The sequence below is a fragment of the Gossypium raimondii genome, chromosome 5, assembly GCF_025698545.1.
Source record: "Gossypium raimondii isolate GPD5lz chromosome 5, ASM2569854v1, whole genome shotgun sequence".
Classification (NCBI taxonomy): Eukaryota; Viridiplantae; Streptophyta; class Magnoliopsida; order Malvales; family Malvaceae; genus Gossypium; species Gossypium raimondii.
In genome coordinates this window covers 8,175,276-8,192,833 of record NC_068569.1, presented here as the reverse complement: position 1 = coordinate 8,192,833, position 17,558 = coordinate 8,175,276, and the positions used below count along the sequence as shown (strand labels likewise).

The following is a 17,558-nucleotide window of genomic DNA, read 5'->3' as shown; positions in this document are numbered from 1 at the left end:
GAACGCTATATTTGACTACTTAATGAATTATTGGATGAATAAACAATATAATTAATGACCTTATATGAGATGAAATACTCTCATCCCCCATTTTTGACATCTGAATGCTAAATAATATGTTTGAATAAGAGCCAGAAGGGCAAAAAAGGAGTTGGAGTGACCAAAAAGCCATACAAAGAAGAAACACGTAAACAGATATACATTACGTATTACATGCCATACAGTGTTTAAAGAGTGTTTGGGTTTCACTTGTCCACTCTACACGGACTCATCAGTTTAGAAGCTCAGCTGCAACTGCTGTTCCTTGTTGTTATTGTTAAAATAAAGAGGGGCGTATCTCTCCGATTACCACGTTTTGTTGGTGAAGGAGAAGATGAGATTCCAGAGCATGCGATGCGAGCTTCATCACCTCGTCTGAGCGGGTGAAGAACAAATAAGTTGTCCCATAAAGCCACTCACATCATTTATGAACACAACCCGGGTAGTATATGGGTGAGCCGGTGTACCTCTGACTGTACGTATATTGGGGAAAAAATTAAACCAAGAGAAGCAAATTATTGGCATGGTGGTGGCGATGATTGAGGAATTCTGGTTATGGGTGTGAGTACTTTTCCTTGGTGAATAACATTAATGCCAAATGTGAAGAGGACTGATGTCTAACTCAGTCGGATGGCCTCATTTGTGCGTCAATTTCTCAACTAAAAAGCTGACAAATGATTCGTGCAAATTGCTTGCTGCCTGCCTATACCATTGAAAATCAGGAAAGGAATTGATGCTTTAAATTGTTTATTAAGTTTGCTTTTGATTTTTGTTTTTCAGGGAAGGGAAGCAGTGCACTAATTTCTTCAGCAGCTGAAAATTGTGTACTGGATGTGGAATCATTGCGTACTAATTATCAAATTTCTGGGGCACGAGTCTTGACCCAAAATTGACACGCAACAGAAAATCTAGAGACTTGTACTACTTATTCTTGGGCTGTGAATGTGATAACCTTTTATAGCCTCTACCCTACAACTGTGTGGTAGTCCATATATAGAAGTAGAACAGGAAGCAAAGAATCTGAGTCAAAGCAAAGTGCGACTCATTGAAGGTGGGAAGAAGGTCTTTGGTCAAGTAAAACTGCTAGCTTTGTTCAGTTCCTAGCCAGTACTGCCGTGTGGACTGCAACACCTTCCTCACTGCCGCCTGGTCGCAGGAATATATTGCCCTAAAAAATCATGGCTTCTCCTGTTTGTTCTGCTCTCACGGATTTAACAACTGAAATGTATCGTTATCTGCCTCTGTTTTAGGCCTCGTCAGTAGTGATTGTAACACATAAAAAACCAATCTGCTTCTAGTAGTTTGCTTTGCTAAGTTCAGTGTTGATGATTTCTCTGAAGTTATCCATCCAGAATTTGAGCTGCTTTAATTTACCTGTTGATTTGTCAAGCTAGATTAGGAACAATTCCATTGCTTATGCGGGGGCTTAATCGATTAAATCCACCCATCCAGCTTCTAGAAACCATTTTTTTAATATTTTTATAATTACAATTTAAAAATAGTAAATACATTATTATGACCAATTTCTTGTTTTAATTATGCCAACCCCAGTGGACTTGACTTCACTCATGTGAACATGACATTTTCAACTAATCACGAGTTGATGGACCTGAGCAGAGTTTTGAATTTTATAATTGGGCTTTGAGGCCCGCTAAAATGATTTCTGGTGAATTTGCCATTTAATTTAGAGCAGAAGGGTCATTCAGGTTGCTTTTTTAACAAGTGATAGCGAATGGAAAATGTTTCCCAGATCCTTGCAATGTGGAGGGGCTTGGAAAGGGACAAAACCATCATTAGTTTTGCTTTTAGATGAAATAGCAATAAACAAGTTTAAGTGGGAGCAGATAGATAAATAAAAGAAGCTTTAATGAATATATTAGCAATTGGAATAGAAATATATATATCGAGAGAGAGAGAGAGAGAGAGAAACGAAACATAAGATGTAAACAATAATAATGATGATGCTTCCCTCAACCAAAAAAGAAAAAAAGAGTAATATAAATATGATCACACATCATTACACAAGTAGCAGATCCTGATTCTGATTTCGTGGGATCCACTCATCCGACAAGCAAGCCCCTTAAACCTTCTTGGTTGTTGGCCATACCCATCTTCCCCATTTCAACAACTCCACACACCCAATCCCTTGTGCTTAAAAATCCTTCTATTTTTTAATCTAATCTCTTCCTTTCTCAAACACTCCACACTAAACAAACCAGCACAGCACACTTCTTAGTTAAGACTATATTATAGAAGCTAAAGTTATAACACTAGTACTGAATTTTCACATGCCACAACAATTGCTATTTTGGACAAATCAATTTCAAAGCTCCCTTTCACATCATGGAGCAAAAACCACATGTGAAGAAATCAAGGAAAATAATAAAGGGAGGGAAACAGGAGAGAAACAAAATTCTTCACCCTAAAAACATTGGCAAAAAGCCAAGAAACAAAGCTTTTCTTTTTGCTCTCTCCAAAGAGTTAAACTAGAAGTTGGATGATTGCTTCTGTGAAGCAAACCACTGTACAAAAATGCTGATATCAGTCATCTTTCCCTGATAGGCTGATTTTCTTCACCCTCACTAACCCTATAATTAAGAAGCTTAAAAATGGTAAATTTTATGGAATTAGTAGGCACCATTCAGACTATCTTGTTTGTAGTCGCAGTCAATCGAGAACTAATCGTTGGTACTTGGTTTCTGCAGGAGAATCAGGGCCATCATAGAGACCCCTTTTCCTGTTTACTTTACCACAGGTGTTTAGAGAGTTGCAAGCGTTAATGCTGGGGAAGGAGTCTTGGTGGAGGAGTTGTGGGGGTGGTGGTGGTGAAGGAATGGTCACAGGTGGGATCTCAAATGACTCCAGTGGTGGTGGTGGGTGTCGCCATTGAGGCAGTGGTCCAGCTAAAAGAAGGGTTTGCAAGAGCGGGCCAGCTTTCATCACTGCCTGTAAAAGCTTTCCCTTTTCGGGCAATGGCTTATCAGGCACGAGCTCCATGGTTGTTTGTGGCATGGATTGAGGTGGTGGTCCTTGTGGTGGCAGTTGGGGTGGTTGAGTTGGGTCAAGAACAGGGGATGAAACGATGCTTCCCTCACAGTCAGATGATGAGAAGCCATTGTTAGAGTCTATTCCTTTTATGCGTTCATCCTCAACGCCAGAAACTCCAGAGAGAGGAGAAACTTGCTGTTTTTGTTGTTGTTGCTGCTGCAGTTGATGAAGCAGGAGTTTCTCAAGAAAAAGTCTTTGGCATTTCTCCTGTGCTTCATCCCTCTCTCTTATTGCCTTGCTTAGCAACTCCTTGAGTTGAATTAATTGATCATCTCTCTTTCTTAGCTCTTCCTGAACTGCCATCCTTGTCTGTTCCAGCTCCATAGTCGTATAGAAAAGAGAATACCTAAGCTCTTCCATTGTCTGCGTAGTTAGAACACCCAATTTAGCCCAAAAGTCCCTTTTTTTTTCTTGAAAATAAAAGAGAGAGCCCATTTTGTATAATCAAGTGGAAGAAAATTTCAAACAAAACCAAATGAAGCTGATGGAAAGAAACAAGAAATGTGTGTGTTACCTACCTTTCCTTGACAGAAGTAAGCCCAGCTAAGAAGAGGACCTCTCTGACTCTCCATGTCCTCAGAGATGGAAACCTCAGTAGAACTGAACTGAAAGTGAAAGTGATTTCTTTTGCTGTTCAAGTGTAAGAATTGAGAATAACAAGAGAATAAGAGAGGATAAACAAAGGTGGGGTTTATGAGTGGTTTCTCCCAGTCTTATAAGAAGGGGCAGCAACAGCAACTGCTGTTTTCTTTTTCTTGCTGCCCCTTTTGCGGTTGCTTTTTATTTATTTATTAATTTTAATAACTAGGGGTTGGACAAAAGCAGAAAAGGCCAAAAGCCTACCAATTACCCAATTCTAATATCCTCTCCCATTGTTGGTCAGTTCTTTTGAAGTCACTCCAGTCCAGTTAAACCATGGCATGCACCCAACGCCAAGTAGCGTGAACAATCATATATCCCCATCATATACGAGAAAAGCCAGTCCCCTCTTCCTCTCTATGCTTTTTACTGACAACTTGCCATTTTTAACTTTAACCAATAACACTTCAGATATCTTTTGGTTCTATCACCATTTCCATTTCGCTTTTACTCTTTTAGCAACCTTACCTAGATGAATTTACCTTGGGGGGGGGGGGGAATCCACCGAATTTGTTACCTTAAAAATTGTATGAACGAAAGATTTGTTAATTTATCTTTACTTTTGAACCTTGATTTGACAAATCAGATTGAGAGCATGGGAGATTCTCTGTTTGGGGCTTCTGCCTTCCTTGATAAATTAAAAAAGGTTTGAGATAATACACACACTCTTGTACTAGACTAGTACATGGTCATGGAAAAATGCAATTTTGAATGTAGAGATTAAATGTAAAATATTGTTCCCTTAATTTGGGTGATAAAGTTGAGTTTTTTGAAATGATGAAGTAAATTATATGTTTTCTTGATTAGATTTTGAAAACCAAGAGTAAAGTCAATAAAAATCATTCTTTTTACCATGAGGGTAATTGTTTGACACGTGTAGAGGTTATAAAATCTACCAAAGGTCAGAAGCAGTTGAATATAGTTAGAATAAGATGTAATGGCCCTTTGTTTAACATTACTCTTTTTGGTGTTTTGTTTTCAATTATATGTTTATAAATTCATTTATTTTATTAGTAAGTCATGGTAAATTAAATTTAGGAAATTGGAATGGATTTTTGTTCTGAGTTGAGTTGGTAGCCAAGAAACTTTTTTTATTTTTGTAAATTCTAATCATATAGGCGAGTTATAGAAAGAAAAAAGAAACAAAAATCAGTGTGGCTTTATTAACAAACAAAGGAAAATGTTACAACTCCATGGAACTCGTTTTTGACTTAAACAATATTTGCATGTGCATATTTTCTTTTGGGGGGGAATAGATTACAATTTTTGGAAGACTATAAATGTAGACAATTCCTATCTTAAAATTTCTCTTTCTTCCTGTGTCTTTGTCCCTCAATCATGTTCATATACTTGGAGTCAATGGTTCATTGTTTCAATGGTCTATAAAAGGAGCTGGTAACCAAACTTTCTCACCAATATTTTCCCGAGAAAGCTAATGGACCCAATTTTGAACGATAAAAGTCGTCATTGTTGTAAAGTGGAAAGCCTTCCATTTGACTAATTCATGACCCTTTTGCCAGGAAACAAATTTAATTTTTTTTTACAAAAAAAAAAAAAAGAAAGGAAGTTGTAAGCTAGGGATAAGATAAGTTGTAGGTATTAGCATTTGAATTTCTTATAAACATGCCACTTGATAATGAGTTATTAATTGCAAAAACCAGTCGTAATCGGAGACACATGTTGGGTACAAAGTCTTAAAAGAGGATGCAACGTAAAGTAGTAAAAACAAGCCTTAAAATGGTTTTGCATTAAGTAAATAATTGAAGGAGGAGAAAAAAGAATGGTGAAAGAGAAAATCCAAGGGAGTAAAATCCAAATGAGAAGGGGTTAGGGAATAAAACGAGCGCCGCGGCTGCCTTTATGTCCCATCTAATGATCTAAAGGTGAGTGATTCTCTTTATGAATGGGCATTATTGGATGGTTTTTAACTTTATGAAAATCAACCTGCATATGTGGGCTTGCCCTAGGAAACGGCAAACTCAAGCATCAGACACAACAACACAATTCACGTACCACCTTTGCCTCCTTTGACACACAAATACTGTGTTTTTTGTGTGTGAATCATTACCCTTATTTCTTTTATTTCTCACTGATTCTGTCTTCCATTTTCTTAATTTTGGCCCTTAAGATTTACTTATTAATTATACGCTGATCAACTTGTATAGGATAGTAATTGATGATTTTTATTTTTTATTTTAAGAAAGAGAACTGGACTTATATAGTTATCTCTCTCTCTCTCTATGTATGTATACATTTTTAATTATTACAATATACTGTGTGTTACATTGGCTCAATACTCGATACATATACCTTAACTTTCAATCATGCATTGGCAAATATATAATTAATAAGTTGACTCCATATGCATGTAAAGTAGCTGGAAATTGATTATTTAATGCTCCAACAGTTTTAACTTCTAACTGTACCCTTTTGGATGTGTCTAACAAAGGCTGATTCCAGAAAATGTCTTAGTTGCGTATTTGATTTGTATAGATTTAACACTAGACTTGATTGTAACTTCATTTAAAAAAAAATTGGATCAATAAAGTCAGCTAGCCCATTATTATTTTAACCTTTTTGTAAGGTAAACAACAATCACTGGGTTAAACTGGTATAGCTAGCCTTTGAGGTTTTCTTTAATATAGGAATCTATGATTTGCATTATTCTGATTTCATTTCAGCATTCAAGCGAACAATGTTTAGTGGGGTTTAGATAGAAATCAAGTGGAGTTGAAAATGGAGCTTGTTTCTTGTGATGATTCATTATGCAAAAGGGAATCCCCTAAACACACACCAATTGCATAAATGTCTTCCCAAGTATCATTTTGCTTATGGCATGTGCTTTGTTATGAGATACCAATAATCATGATTGTCATAATTATTGTTTTAATAAACCGAATAAATTTGAAAGATATGGTTATATATCCTTAAATAAACCCTACCCCTTTAGTTGCTCCTAGGATATGTAAAAAAAGAGGTCTTACTCAAATACACAAAGAGGAGACCAGATTTATCATTATAGGATCACCTTTACCAACAGAATATGATGCTTTATACCATTATTAATTTTCATACACAATACTTACCATGTAATCTAATCCGGGGGACCCATTTTTTTACACCATATATATGCCATTCGCCCCCACAATATCGTCTTTGTTGTAGTGCCTAAACCAAAGCAGAAACATTTGGTCTGCCAAATTAGGGTTTCATTATCGATAATAATAAACTAAACCCGTATCATTGTATATAATAGCAAAACAAAGAAGCGTGCATTTCACACAACCAAGGTGAGTATAAAGCTATAATGAACTCATCAAGGCCAGTTTGAAAAATGAATAACGAATTCCTTTTGGGACAGTTGAAGGAATCAATTATACGGAAAGTTAAGTTGTTAAAATATACGCTATTCCTTTGACCATCACTTTGTTAATCATCTTGTAAGTAACAAAAGGTTACTCATGTTTCTTTGACTGTCACTTTTTCAGGCATGTTTTTTGTACAACAAAATAGAACCTTCATCTTGGATTGTTCCAAGAGTGTGCAATAAGTTCCATCCCTTGTCATGCTGTGTTTTTTCATTTCAATTACTATTTACGTATGCTGGAGTTTCCAAGTATATTTGCAGATGCCCTGATTTATTGTTTTGGAAGTGTGACAACCAAAGTTCTGTTTACGTATGAAGCTGTTCGGCCTCAACCACCAAATCCAGTTGCTATATCTATCTTCCTACTAAAGCTCTGTATATTTGCATGTGACACTAGATTTTCTTCCATGCCAAAATATATGGAGAATTTCTAATGAGTGCCATGGATAACTATGATTTAACATATTACCTACATTTTATTTTCATATCGAATCAATTTGATAGTATTTCACTGTAGCAACACCAACAAAAGAAAACTTGGAAATTTATATTTTAGAACCAAGATATTCGTCAACTCTTTTTTTCGATAATTTTATTTTTAAGTTTTAATTTTAAAAAAATGTAATCTACATGACTTATTACTTTAAAGTATATATTACTAACACAAAATAAAGAGAGGAGAGTTTGATTACATCAAAAGGTGTGGAATATTAATGTATAGTCATAAATTGATACTCTTATTAATTTTTAATTTTTAAATATCTTTGGTTTTTTAATGTGAGTTATGAAATTAAAAAAATTCCACCTATCAATGTATAAAAGAACCATCCTTCCTGTGAATAGTCTGAAATGGATGATGGTGGTATACCGAAGTGGGGTCTCAACGGCTACTACCTGTCGGGTGGGAGCCACAGGGGACATCATGGTTGCCAACCCTTTTGATTAAAACGTGTGGGGTCCCATTAGCCAAACAGGAAGATTGTAAATGAAACATGAATATAATAATATATAGGGGGATTGCATTTGCGATTTGCCCCTTTAATCTTTAGGTGGGTCGTCAATTCCATCTCAAATCATATCATTGCTCTGCATATTTGGAATCCCAAGTGGTCGTTATGCAAAAGCTATAAAGTAAAACCACCTCTCTAACCCAAGTTTATGTTGTTGTAATTATTATGCCTATTTTACTCTCCTTTTACTTTTACTGTCAGTATAATTGCATTTTAACCAATTTTATTCAATCAAGTTGTTAAACAAATTTGAAATATAACACCTATTTCTTTTAGTAGAATTAAACAACTCTTTGGGCCTAATTTACGGTTTGAATTTTTATTTTTTTTAAACTTATTTTCTTAATAAAATTACCGTTAAAATTTGAACTTGAATTTTTTTTTTAATTTATGACTACTTGAACTCCGCGTGTTGGCTTGATGATCAAGGTATTCATCGCTTTAAATGTGATCTGAGTTCGAGTCGAGCTAAATCACGTTACTATTAGGGCTTTGCCCATCTGTTATAATTTACAAAAACAAAAAAATATGACTATTTCTCTCAATAATATTATCTCTAAAATTTAAACTTTAATTTTTTTATTTAGACATAAAATGTGAATTGCCACCCCATCAAAGGTAATAACTCATATTTTAATACGCTACCTGAATTATTGAGTAAACTTACTATATTTTCCTACATAAATATTAAGAATTTTCCAAAAGTTATCTAGCTTCTGTTTTGTGTCAAGAAACATGTCTCCTTTTTCGTTTTGTGTTATATTTTATGGAACATGCTTAATTTCATTATTTCATATTTTGACTCTTGAGGAACATTTTCTTTAAAAGAAGGAGAAATTTGCTAGCAATACATTATTTTAATCATAATAAAGAAACCTTAAAATATTTAACTTTTTATTTCAAATTTGATATCAACTTCCTTCACTTATATCTTAATTTGTTAGTTGTTGACTTGCTTGGCTTGAGGTGAAAAAATTGTATGTTTGTAAATTTCATTGTGTAAGTCACATCGCTTTTATTTTGATTATTTTAAATTTTTGTTAATTTAGTTTTTTAATTAATATAATTTTTAAATTAGTCACTATCGTTAAACACATGCTATAAACCCTTTTCACCTTTGAAAACCGAAAGTAAAATAAAATAAAATTTATCCTTAACATAGTTGATTGAAAATTTTTGCTTGAAAATCGAAAATTTTATAATCACTAACCATAAGTACAAAGTTGAATATGATAACTTAAAACCGGATTCGTGCATCATTGAAAATTAATAATACATAGTTGTGATTGATGAGGAGTTTAGCGTTGACATGATATTTAAAGATTAATTTGAGATTTTTCAGAAGATGTGATTTTAAATTTAAAACTCAGTAAAGATTGTCATGTTAATTTATGAATCAATTAAATATATTCATTTTATTCGCACAGAGAGGATCTTCAAAAAGAACAAGAGATGGTGTTTTGGGAATTATCTAGGGTATTGTCAATTGTGAGATTTCTATAAAATTGTAAAATCAATCTATGTCTATTTAACACCTATCCGACCATGGTGTACTTGGGGGTTAGGCTGGGAGGATTGTATTCAGAAAAAAAAATTGCAACCATTCTTCAAAAATAAAAAAAAACTACAAAATAAAAAAAAATAACAACTTATTAGAAAAACAAACTTAAATCAAAGTTTTGATATTTCACAAACTTATAAGGCTAGAATATCGGTGGTTTTATATTATAAATAAAAAAATATTTTGGATTAATTATAGAAAAGTCTTAGCCTTAATCAAAAGTAAAAAAAAAAAATCACATTAGCAATCTATTAGTGGATTAACATAATTTTTAACTATAATGATTAATTTGAGCAATTATATTAATAAGAGTGACTAAATTGATAAAAAAAGTTAGAGGGCCAAAAAAATAACGCTATTTTAGAGTGATCTGTGATGTAAATTTGTAACATTCCACAGTAGGGTCTAGAAGTTTAGGCTTGGCGAACCTAGTTTTGGCGAGCTAGTGTACACCTGTAAGGTTGGCGAGTTGAAGTTCCCCACGAGACATGGTGAGTTGGTGTTTGGTAGAAGGCTGGACGAGCTGGTATTCGTCAGAAGACTAAGCAAACTGTAATCACCAGTAGACCTGACGAGCTGGGGGTTCGCCAGTGCGCCTGGTGAGCGGTAGCCACTGTGTTGGGCTGAAAGTCAAAAGTAAGAGTAGCCTAGTAGAGTTATACCAGAATTAGGAAGTCAACTCATATTACAACACCATTCATGCACGTAACTATATCCTACTTCATATATTTGTTATTCTCTTGAATTCTTCATCGAAATCAATTGAAACCAAATTAGAGATTTAAACCTAAATGATTGAGTTTTAGCTCGATTGGCATTGATATTGTTGCCAGTGTAGGACGTGGGTTTAAGTGCATTGAAACACATTATCCTCCTATTTAAGGTTTAGGGAGGGGCTATTAGTAGTTCGTTCTACTTCTAGTATAAAAAATAATAAATATAATAACAATCTATAATGAGATTAATATTTAAAAAAATTAAATCTAAATAACCTCCTCCCTTGTATAAAAAAAAAAGATAGAGAATTATTTAAAATTCCACTTATACTAGTTGATTCGTATTATCAAACAATGACAAGTGAAAATTAAGTCACGTAAGGTATTAAATATATCAATTTCCAAAACAAGAGAAGTTGCACAAATAACTTTTTGAGGATTTATTTAAATTGATAGTATAATTTTTAATTTCACAAGTAAATTTTAAAAATTATTATGTGTTTTATATATTTATTTTCAGTGTTAATATTTGATACATTAATCACGTATTTTATTTTATTCTTAAGTAGTTTTAAAAGAGTTGATGCATTTTTTATTTTTATATTTTACTATAACTTGTCAATCTCTACCCTATTTGTGAACTCTAAAAACTTTAGAAGTAAGCTTATAAAATTATCATGCATCTGTTTAAAAAAAAGTATTTTAATAAAATCTAAAAACTACGTATCCATGTTTTATTGGACACTTTCTCAAAATTCTATTCACAACATATTAAATATTTTTTGATATTTTATTTCAATGTTATTGAAATATTAAAAACAAGTCCGAACGGTCGGGTGAGGTGACGCGGTTTGGGTCTCAAAAGTCTAATTAAAACGACGGCCCATTTTGTCCCCTTACCTGAATGTCATTTCAAAGTAGCCTTAATTAAGTAATATAATCATGAGGGTATGCTACTTTTATTTATTTTTTCAATTAATCTATGTTTAATTTCCACGGTTATATTGAATGGTAACATGGGGTTGCGTTCCATCGACAAAATTGGGATCCATCATACCTTTAAATACAATAGAAAAATGTTTAAAAAAAGAGGGAGAAAGGTGTGGGTCCCACACGGTTTTGTTATTATTCTATAATATCGTATCAAGTATTAGTTACGAATTTGGTAAATACCCACTTATAAATGATATGGTCACGAATTTAATATAAAGTAGAACAACAAACATATACAAATATTTAATATTTTATATGGTGTCTGTCCCATGTATAAACATATGGATTAGTTAATTTTATAAAGCATCATCCCTATTTTAGTATTTTATATAATTTATAAAGAAGCTAAACCATTTTATTCTAAAATTTCACTAATTTTAAAACAATTACACACTCCCACCTTATAAATAACTAAAATAATCATTCCTTATATTTTTTTTATTCCACAATCACCTTTAAAATATTGTTATATATCTTTTCTCTAAAATATTTATTTTTTTAATATTTTATTATACCTAATTATTACTTGCTAAAAAAAATTCTAACATATTAAAGAATAAAGATTGAAGTAAAACCAAATCTCATTTGAACTGGATCTGATATAGAAAATGAAATAGATTGGAGCCAGAAGCATTTGAACAGAAGCCCAATGGAGAATGGGGAATGCAAAGGCCTAGGTTTCGAACTGGGCCAATCAAATCCAAAAATGGAAAAACACAAACAAATCCCAAATGGAGTGAAAAAGGATTGTCGGATCCTTGGAGAAATTGATTACAAAAACTTGCTTCAAAATGCCACATTTTGTTTCTTTTACAATCCTGCAGTCAACTAGATGTTTGGAATCAACAACAGCTTGTAGGGATAGATACATAGGTTACAAGTATTAAATCAGATGGATGAAGCGGTTGGTTGTTGATGTTCACTCATTTCTCCGCATTTTGATATTAAGTGGAACTTCCTTGTATGACTGCACTTTCTCGACTGCTTTGCGTAATGGTAATGGCCTTGCAGCGATCGAACTTCTGTTTTCAGCTCTTGGGTTACTACAAGCTTCTTCCATGCTGAGAGATGAAGCTGCTAATTCATGCATCGGAGTATCAGGTTGAGCGCCCACATAGTCGAGGTCATCAATCTCAAATAGATTCTCTGCCTCTTGGGATTTAAACCTAGCAGTTCGACGTCTCAAACAACGCCTACATCGTATGAAGTAGAAAATGAGATTGATTAAGCAAAACTTGGTTTTCTATGTTTGAAGTAGGAACCTAATCCATCATGTGAATACTATTAGCTGACCTTTTATTTTCAGCCTTCTCTTTATCTCCACTTCTTCTGCTTGTGGTTAAAGGGCCCATAGCTACAATCCGACAGATTTTAGATTAAAATTAAAAATGCAAGTATTGGGAAATTTCAAGCCGATCGATCATCTAAGAATGCTAAAAGATTACATTGACTTCTAGCATTGCGCCTTCTGTTGCGGGTACAAGCCTTGTCATCGTCCTCAGCTGCGTGGTCAGTATTTTGACCGTTGATATCCGCTTTCCCCTGCTCTCACAAAAGGGTAAATTTCGTTAGAGCCTAAAATGGCTCAAATTCTAACAAATAATAGCAAGATTAAATTTCACCTTTCTTTCCAGGTTCTTAGCTTTAAGTAAAGCATCCTTGCATACAAGCTCATGTTGTAGCGCTTTCACCTGAAAAAGATTGAAACCCAATTATCCAGATTGAAATGAATAGGTTCAATACAGGAGCAAGTCATAAAGCAGTTTTTTTTCCCAACAAATGTACCCGATCTCTCCCTAAATTAAGCTCCTGAAAAACCAGAAAAAGGAAATCAATACTAATAATATAGCAAGTAAACACTTGATAAATGAAATCATACTTGGAAAAATCAAGAGAGGCAACAGACCGCTAATATTTGACTATTGGATTGAGCAAGGTTCCAATTCTGTAGCTGTAATTTTTGCAAACTAGTTCTCAGATTCTGCAACTCAGTTCCACTTAGCTCAATAATCTTACTGTTAAATTAAAATGAAGGAAAACAAATGTTTTCTACCAATCATTTAATGTCAGAAGACTGGGGAAAAAAACTTTAGGACTTGGTGGAACATAAAAAAGGATACTTTCTCTCCTCAACGAGTTCAATCAATGTCATCTTTTCCTGGTTCAAATGTAAACAACTCCATTAAAGAAAAAATAAAAGAGTAACCCAAAGTTAAACGAACGTTACACAATGAGTAAAAAGAAGATAAAAAAGTAAACAAGACCCGGATAAGAAAATACCTTAATTAACTGATTAATGTAGTCTTCAGCAGCAGGAGGAATTTGTTGAGGCTTTTCCTCTTGGTTTGAAGGCTTTGGCTGTGACTGTGTATTGGTGATATCAGACAATCTCTTCCTCATTAAGCTCCCTAAAGATGATCTTTTCGCCATTCTTTCGCCCCCCATCCTGCAACCCAGAAACCCCTAAAACTCGCTATGTTAAACAAGACCAATTTAACGAAAAAAGGGGGTTTTAACCAGGAAGCGGGCCAACTTTATTCTCTAGAATGAAGAATAAAGAAGCAAAATTTGAAGTCTAGTTTGAATGTGAGACAAAAGATTGGATTCCCAGAGAATAAGGGAAAGATTAAATGAAACGAACGGAGAGGGAAATAAAGAGAAAAAACAAAAGAAAAAGCAAAGAAGTAAAGGCAAAGTGGTTAAGTAAAAGAAGATAAGATAGGCGGCATGAGAAATCTAACGGCTTCCCAAAGCAAAGCGCCAAAAAGCCTAGAAAGGCTGTTTAGTGGCTCCCCATTCCTCCGAACCTAATTTTAAATTTCCGAACCTTATTCTCTTGCCTACTTTTCCACGAACAAAGACTTGAATCGAATGGCAATCAGGAGCACTGATGTTCTAAGTTTCTACGAGGTTAAATCAGAAGTTAATTATTTAATTTAATATTTATAATAATTAATTTTGGTTGTAGTTTAAGATTTGAAACATGGGTTAGTAGTTAAAAAATTGTCATTTTTTTATAAATTTATTTTACTCTAATCCACATTTGTTATCATCCTAATTGTTGTGTATGTGGGGATCTAAATTTACTCTGTATTCCGTATTTTTCATTTTCATAATTAATCTATATTCAAGATTGATGGTCACTAAACTAAATATAATTACGACAAAAGCAATCGCACCTATCGAACAATAGTATAGCTATGGTGAGTAAGGAATATCGTATCCACGAGGACTAAAAGTACTAGTAATTACTATTTTTCTATTATTTAGCCGATAAATTGATATGATTTTTTTAATCTAAATTTACTAATCTAAATTAACTAAGAACGCGACAGAAAATGAAATAGGAAATAATCGAAGATACCAAAGAAAAAGACAATACCAAGGAAAGAATCCACCTAGACTTCATTTATTATTCTGAATCTGAATTAAACGATTTATTCACTTGTGTCTTAATCCGTAGAAATTCCTAAATTATGTTAATATCTCTTTCGAGAGTAAGAACAACTGACACTAGGTTGGTTAATTGAAATCTCTTTCTAATTAAAAACCCCTATTGTCGCATTAACTCGATCTATGGATTCCCCTATTAGATTTGACTCTAATCCGGTAGATTTATTTCATCCTATATTTCTAAGATTGCATGCAACTCCACTCAATTATCCAAGCTCATTAGAGTAATTGTCATTGCAGGGGATTTAGTCTGGACTGGTAATCCAGCTGTAAAGATGAGATTCGTGGGAGTGTGCTCTCTGAAATGGAAATGTGCTCACATGAATATGAATTAACGGACCAGGACTTGTACACAAAAGTGTACCTCTGAAAATCCATCGAAATTTATGAGAAATTCAACGGGATAAATATGAAAAATAATAAGGGTAGTAGAAAACATGGAATTGAATTATTATTGGAAATATATTATCGAATTTAATACCCAGTTTGGATTGAACACGGGATTGAGTACAATCGTTCTGTGCCAAAGGATGAATTGACGGATAAGACCATAACTGGGTTATGGCATTACAAATGTAAAGGATGAATTGACGGCAAATTACCCAAGTAAACCGAGGTTCAGAATTTATTGCTGACTTTCGTGTTTACTATCTGTTTAGCTCTTATGAGCTTAAGTTCAGCCTTCGGGCTTCTGAAAATGATGTACTCATATCCGTAAGTTGTTCTTCGAAAGGTAAAATACCGGGAGTTGTCTTGAATGGTAATATAATTATTTATATGATGCATTGAATTTGTAAGTATTTAAGTGAAAATATGCTACTGCTCATGAAAAAGTATTAAGGTTTAAATTAAGTAATTTTCTTATGAAATGACTTATCATGTGATCAGTTCGGGAAAGGCTTTGGGTAAATGCACTAGCTTGTGACCATGGTTGAATGATATGTTTATGACTTGTGTGACATGCATATGGAACAAGCGTGGAAAGTAAAGAAATGCAAATGAAAATAAAGAAATTATCAAGAGTTAAAGTTATATAAAATCCTACTAAGCTTGGGATAATATGTTTAAGTGATACTGTGGATTTATTTACCTTGTAAGTTGATGAATATAGCTTCATGGGTATTGTGGTATCAATATTGGGTTATCCTTGATTTGTATAGATTTCATATTTTAAAAGAACTAATATGATTAAAGACTACACGAGCTTACTAAGTATTCATTGCTTACGTATTTTTTTTTTTTATTTACCTTACAGATTATCGGAAGCTCAATTGGGTTGGAAACTTGTCGGAGATATATCACACTATCCATTGGTTTTATCGGTAATTTTGGATGATTTGATTCTAGTTATAATGGCATGTATAAGTTAATTTAGCCAACGTTGGGTCATTAATATTTTGATTTTGGTTGGTTTCAAATATGAATGCTAGATGAAATGAAATGTCTGGAAATAAATTTGTAAATTTCGGTAATGCTTCGTAACCCTGTTCTGGCGACGGATTCAGGTTAGGGGTGTTACATCCATGCTAGGACCGAAGGGTAAATATTCTGAATTATTTATTTCACCTCTATTAGCGTCGCATTGTATCACCGAATGTACCTGCACAGAAACACATAAACCATCAGTTTTTTATTTAAAACTTCTACCTAATTCGATAACATGGTGACCGCATCTAAGTTAAAAACACTGGCTGCTTTTGTCAGCTTCGTCCTCATGACTTGCCATTGATAATTATTTAGTGACATCTCCTTTTATAAACTCATAAGCATCTTCAGGTGTTTTATTGTTCAGAGTACCACCGACTGCTACATCGATTAACTGCCTAGTTGTGGGATTTAAACTGTTGTAGAAGGTTTGAACTTGTAGCCATAGAGGTAACCCATGGTGAGGGCACTTTCTCAATAAATCCTTATACCTCTCTCAAGCATCATATAGGGTCTCTAAGTCCATTTGTACGAAGGAAGAGATATCATTCCTCAACTTAGCTGTCATAGCCAGTGGAAAGTAGATATGTCCATGGGCTGGGCGGCCCGGCTTGGCCCGAAATATGCGAGGGTTCTAGTAAAAATATAGGCCCGAAATATGGGCTTGGGTAGAAATGAGGCCCGTTTTCGGGCCTCGGGGAAATTTTTTTTGGCCACCACCGAATCACTGATCCACCTCCACCGTTAAGACCTCCACCGATCCACCTCCGATCCTCTACCCAATTCCAGAATCAAACATTTAAGGGTTTGTTTATTCTCGAATCCCAACAAATTCGTATTTAAGGTAAACCGTTTGTTTATTCGTTAATGTTCAATTGTTCATAACTTTATATGAATTTTTATGTTAATTATTTTAATTTTTGGGTAATAATGTTTTCAAAGTTATGAATGGCCTAATCTCTGTAGGTCTAAACAAGGCTGTTACTGTCAAAAGTATGACTGAATACCCATAAAGTGTTGTGCATTATAGTGGGAAGAAATTGAAAGTTGGGTTGCTTTCTGGTTTCTTCCATTTGTGTTAGGGTGATTTAACTGTATAATAAACTGCATGTACATTGGTGGTGCTGTGCTATATTTGTATGCACCCAATATCTGTATGTAACTTACAAACCTTGAAATTGAACAAGGATTTATTTAGTAACGAAAGTGGACAAAACGAGATGTGTCTGAACTCCTGTTCTGATGCATTTGAAACATGTGGTGAACACAGTTCGTTGTAGCAATATGAATAACGTGTCTGAGGCTCA

At 34.0% G+C, this 17,558-nt stretch overlaps 2 protein-coding genes and 1 non-coding gene across 4 annotated transcripts; 1 reads left to right on the top strand and 2 right to left on the bottom strand.

Annotated features, from left to right (window-relative positions):
* Positions 1 to 1,888: 1,888 nt before the first annotated feature.
* Positions 1,889 to 3,779, bottom strand: LOC105767797 (uncharacterized). Of its 2 annotated transcripts, none has more exons than XM_012587361.2 (2): positions 3,606 to 3,779; positions 1,889 to 3,450 (listed from the first exon to the last, which is right to left on the bottom strand). In XM_012587361.2, the coding sequence occupies exons 1-2, from the start codon at positions 3,657 to 3,659 to the stop codon at positions 2,707 to 2,709; spliced, it is 798 nt and encodes a 265-aa protein (XP_012442815.1). In that variant the 5' UTR covers positions 3,660 to 3,779; the 3' UTR covers positions 1,889 to 2,706. The 2 variants fall into 2 exon arrangements, with proteins under 2 accessions (XP_012442815.1, XP_012442816.1); XM_012587362.2 differs by having other exon boundaries at positions 3,602 to 3,747.
* Positions 3,780 to 12,105: 8,326 nt separating this feature from the next.
* Positions 12,106 to 14,067, bottom strand: LOC105770985 (SHUGOSHIN 2). Its single transcript, XM_012592370.2, has 8 exons — positions 13,654 to 14,067; positions 13,494 to 13,531; positions 13,280 to 13,388; positions 13,159 to 13,182; positions 12,996 to 13,064; positions 12,819 to 12,915; positions 12,667 to 12,727; positions 12,106 to 12,566 (listed from the first exon to the last, which is right to left on the bottom strand). Exons 1-8 carry the CDS (start codon positions 13,816 to 13,818, stop codon positions 12,293 to 12,295), a joined length of 837 nt encoding a protein of 278 aa, XP_012447824.1. The 5' UTR covers positions 13,819 to 14,067; the 3' UTR covers positions 12,106 to 12,292.
* Positions 14,068 to 16,703: 2,636 nt separating this feature from the next.
* LOC128041542 (small nucleolar RNA R71) lies at positions 16,704 to 16,810 on the top strand. The gene has a single exon (XR_008196552.1). It is a non-coding gene; the product is annotated as a small nucleolar RNA R71 (small nucleolar RNA).
* Positions 16,811 to 17,558: the final 748 nt, after the last annotated feature.

Coding starts and splice junctions, on each gene's coding strand:
- LOC105767797 (XM_012587361.2), bottom strand. CDS start 3,659: ATGGAGAGTCAGAGAGGTCCTCTTCTTAGCTGGGCTTACTTCTGTCAA. Junction 3,451..3,605: donor CTTACTTCTGTCAAGGAAAG/GTAGGTAACACA, acceptor CTAACTACGCAG/ACAATGGAAGAGCTTAGGTA.
- LOC105770985 (XM_012592370.2), bottom strand. CDS start 13,818: ATGGGGGGCGAAAGAATGGCGAAAAGATCATCTTTAGGGAGCTTAATG. Junction 13,532..13,653: donor ACATTAATCAGTTAATTAAG/GTATTTTCTTAT, acceptor CATTTGAACCAG/GAAAAGATGACATTGATTGA. Junction 13,389..13,493: donor GAACTCGTTGAGGAGAGAAA/GTATCCTTTTTT, acceptor TTAATTTAACAG/TAAGATTATTGAGCTAAGTG.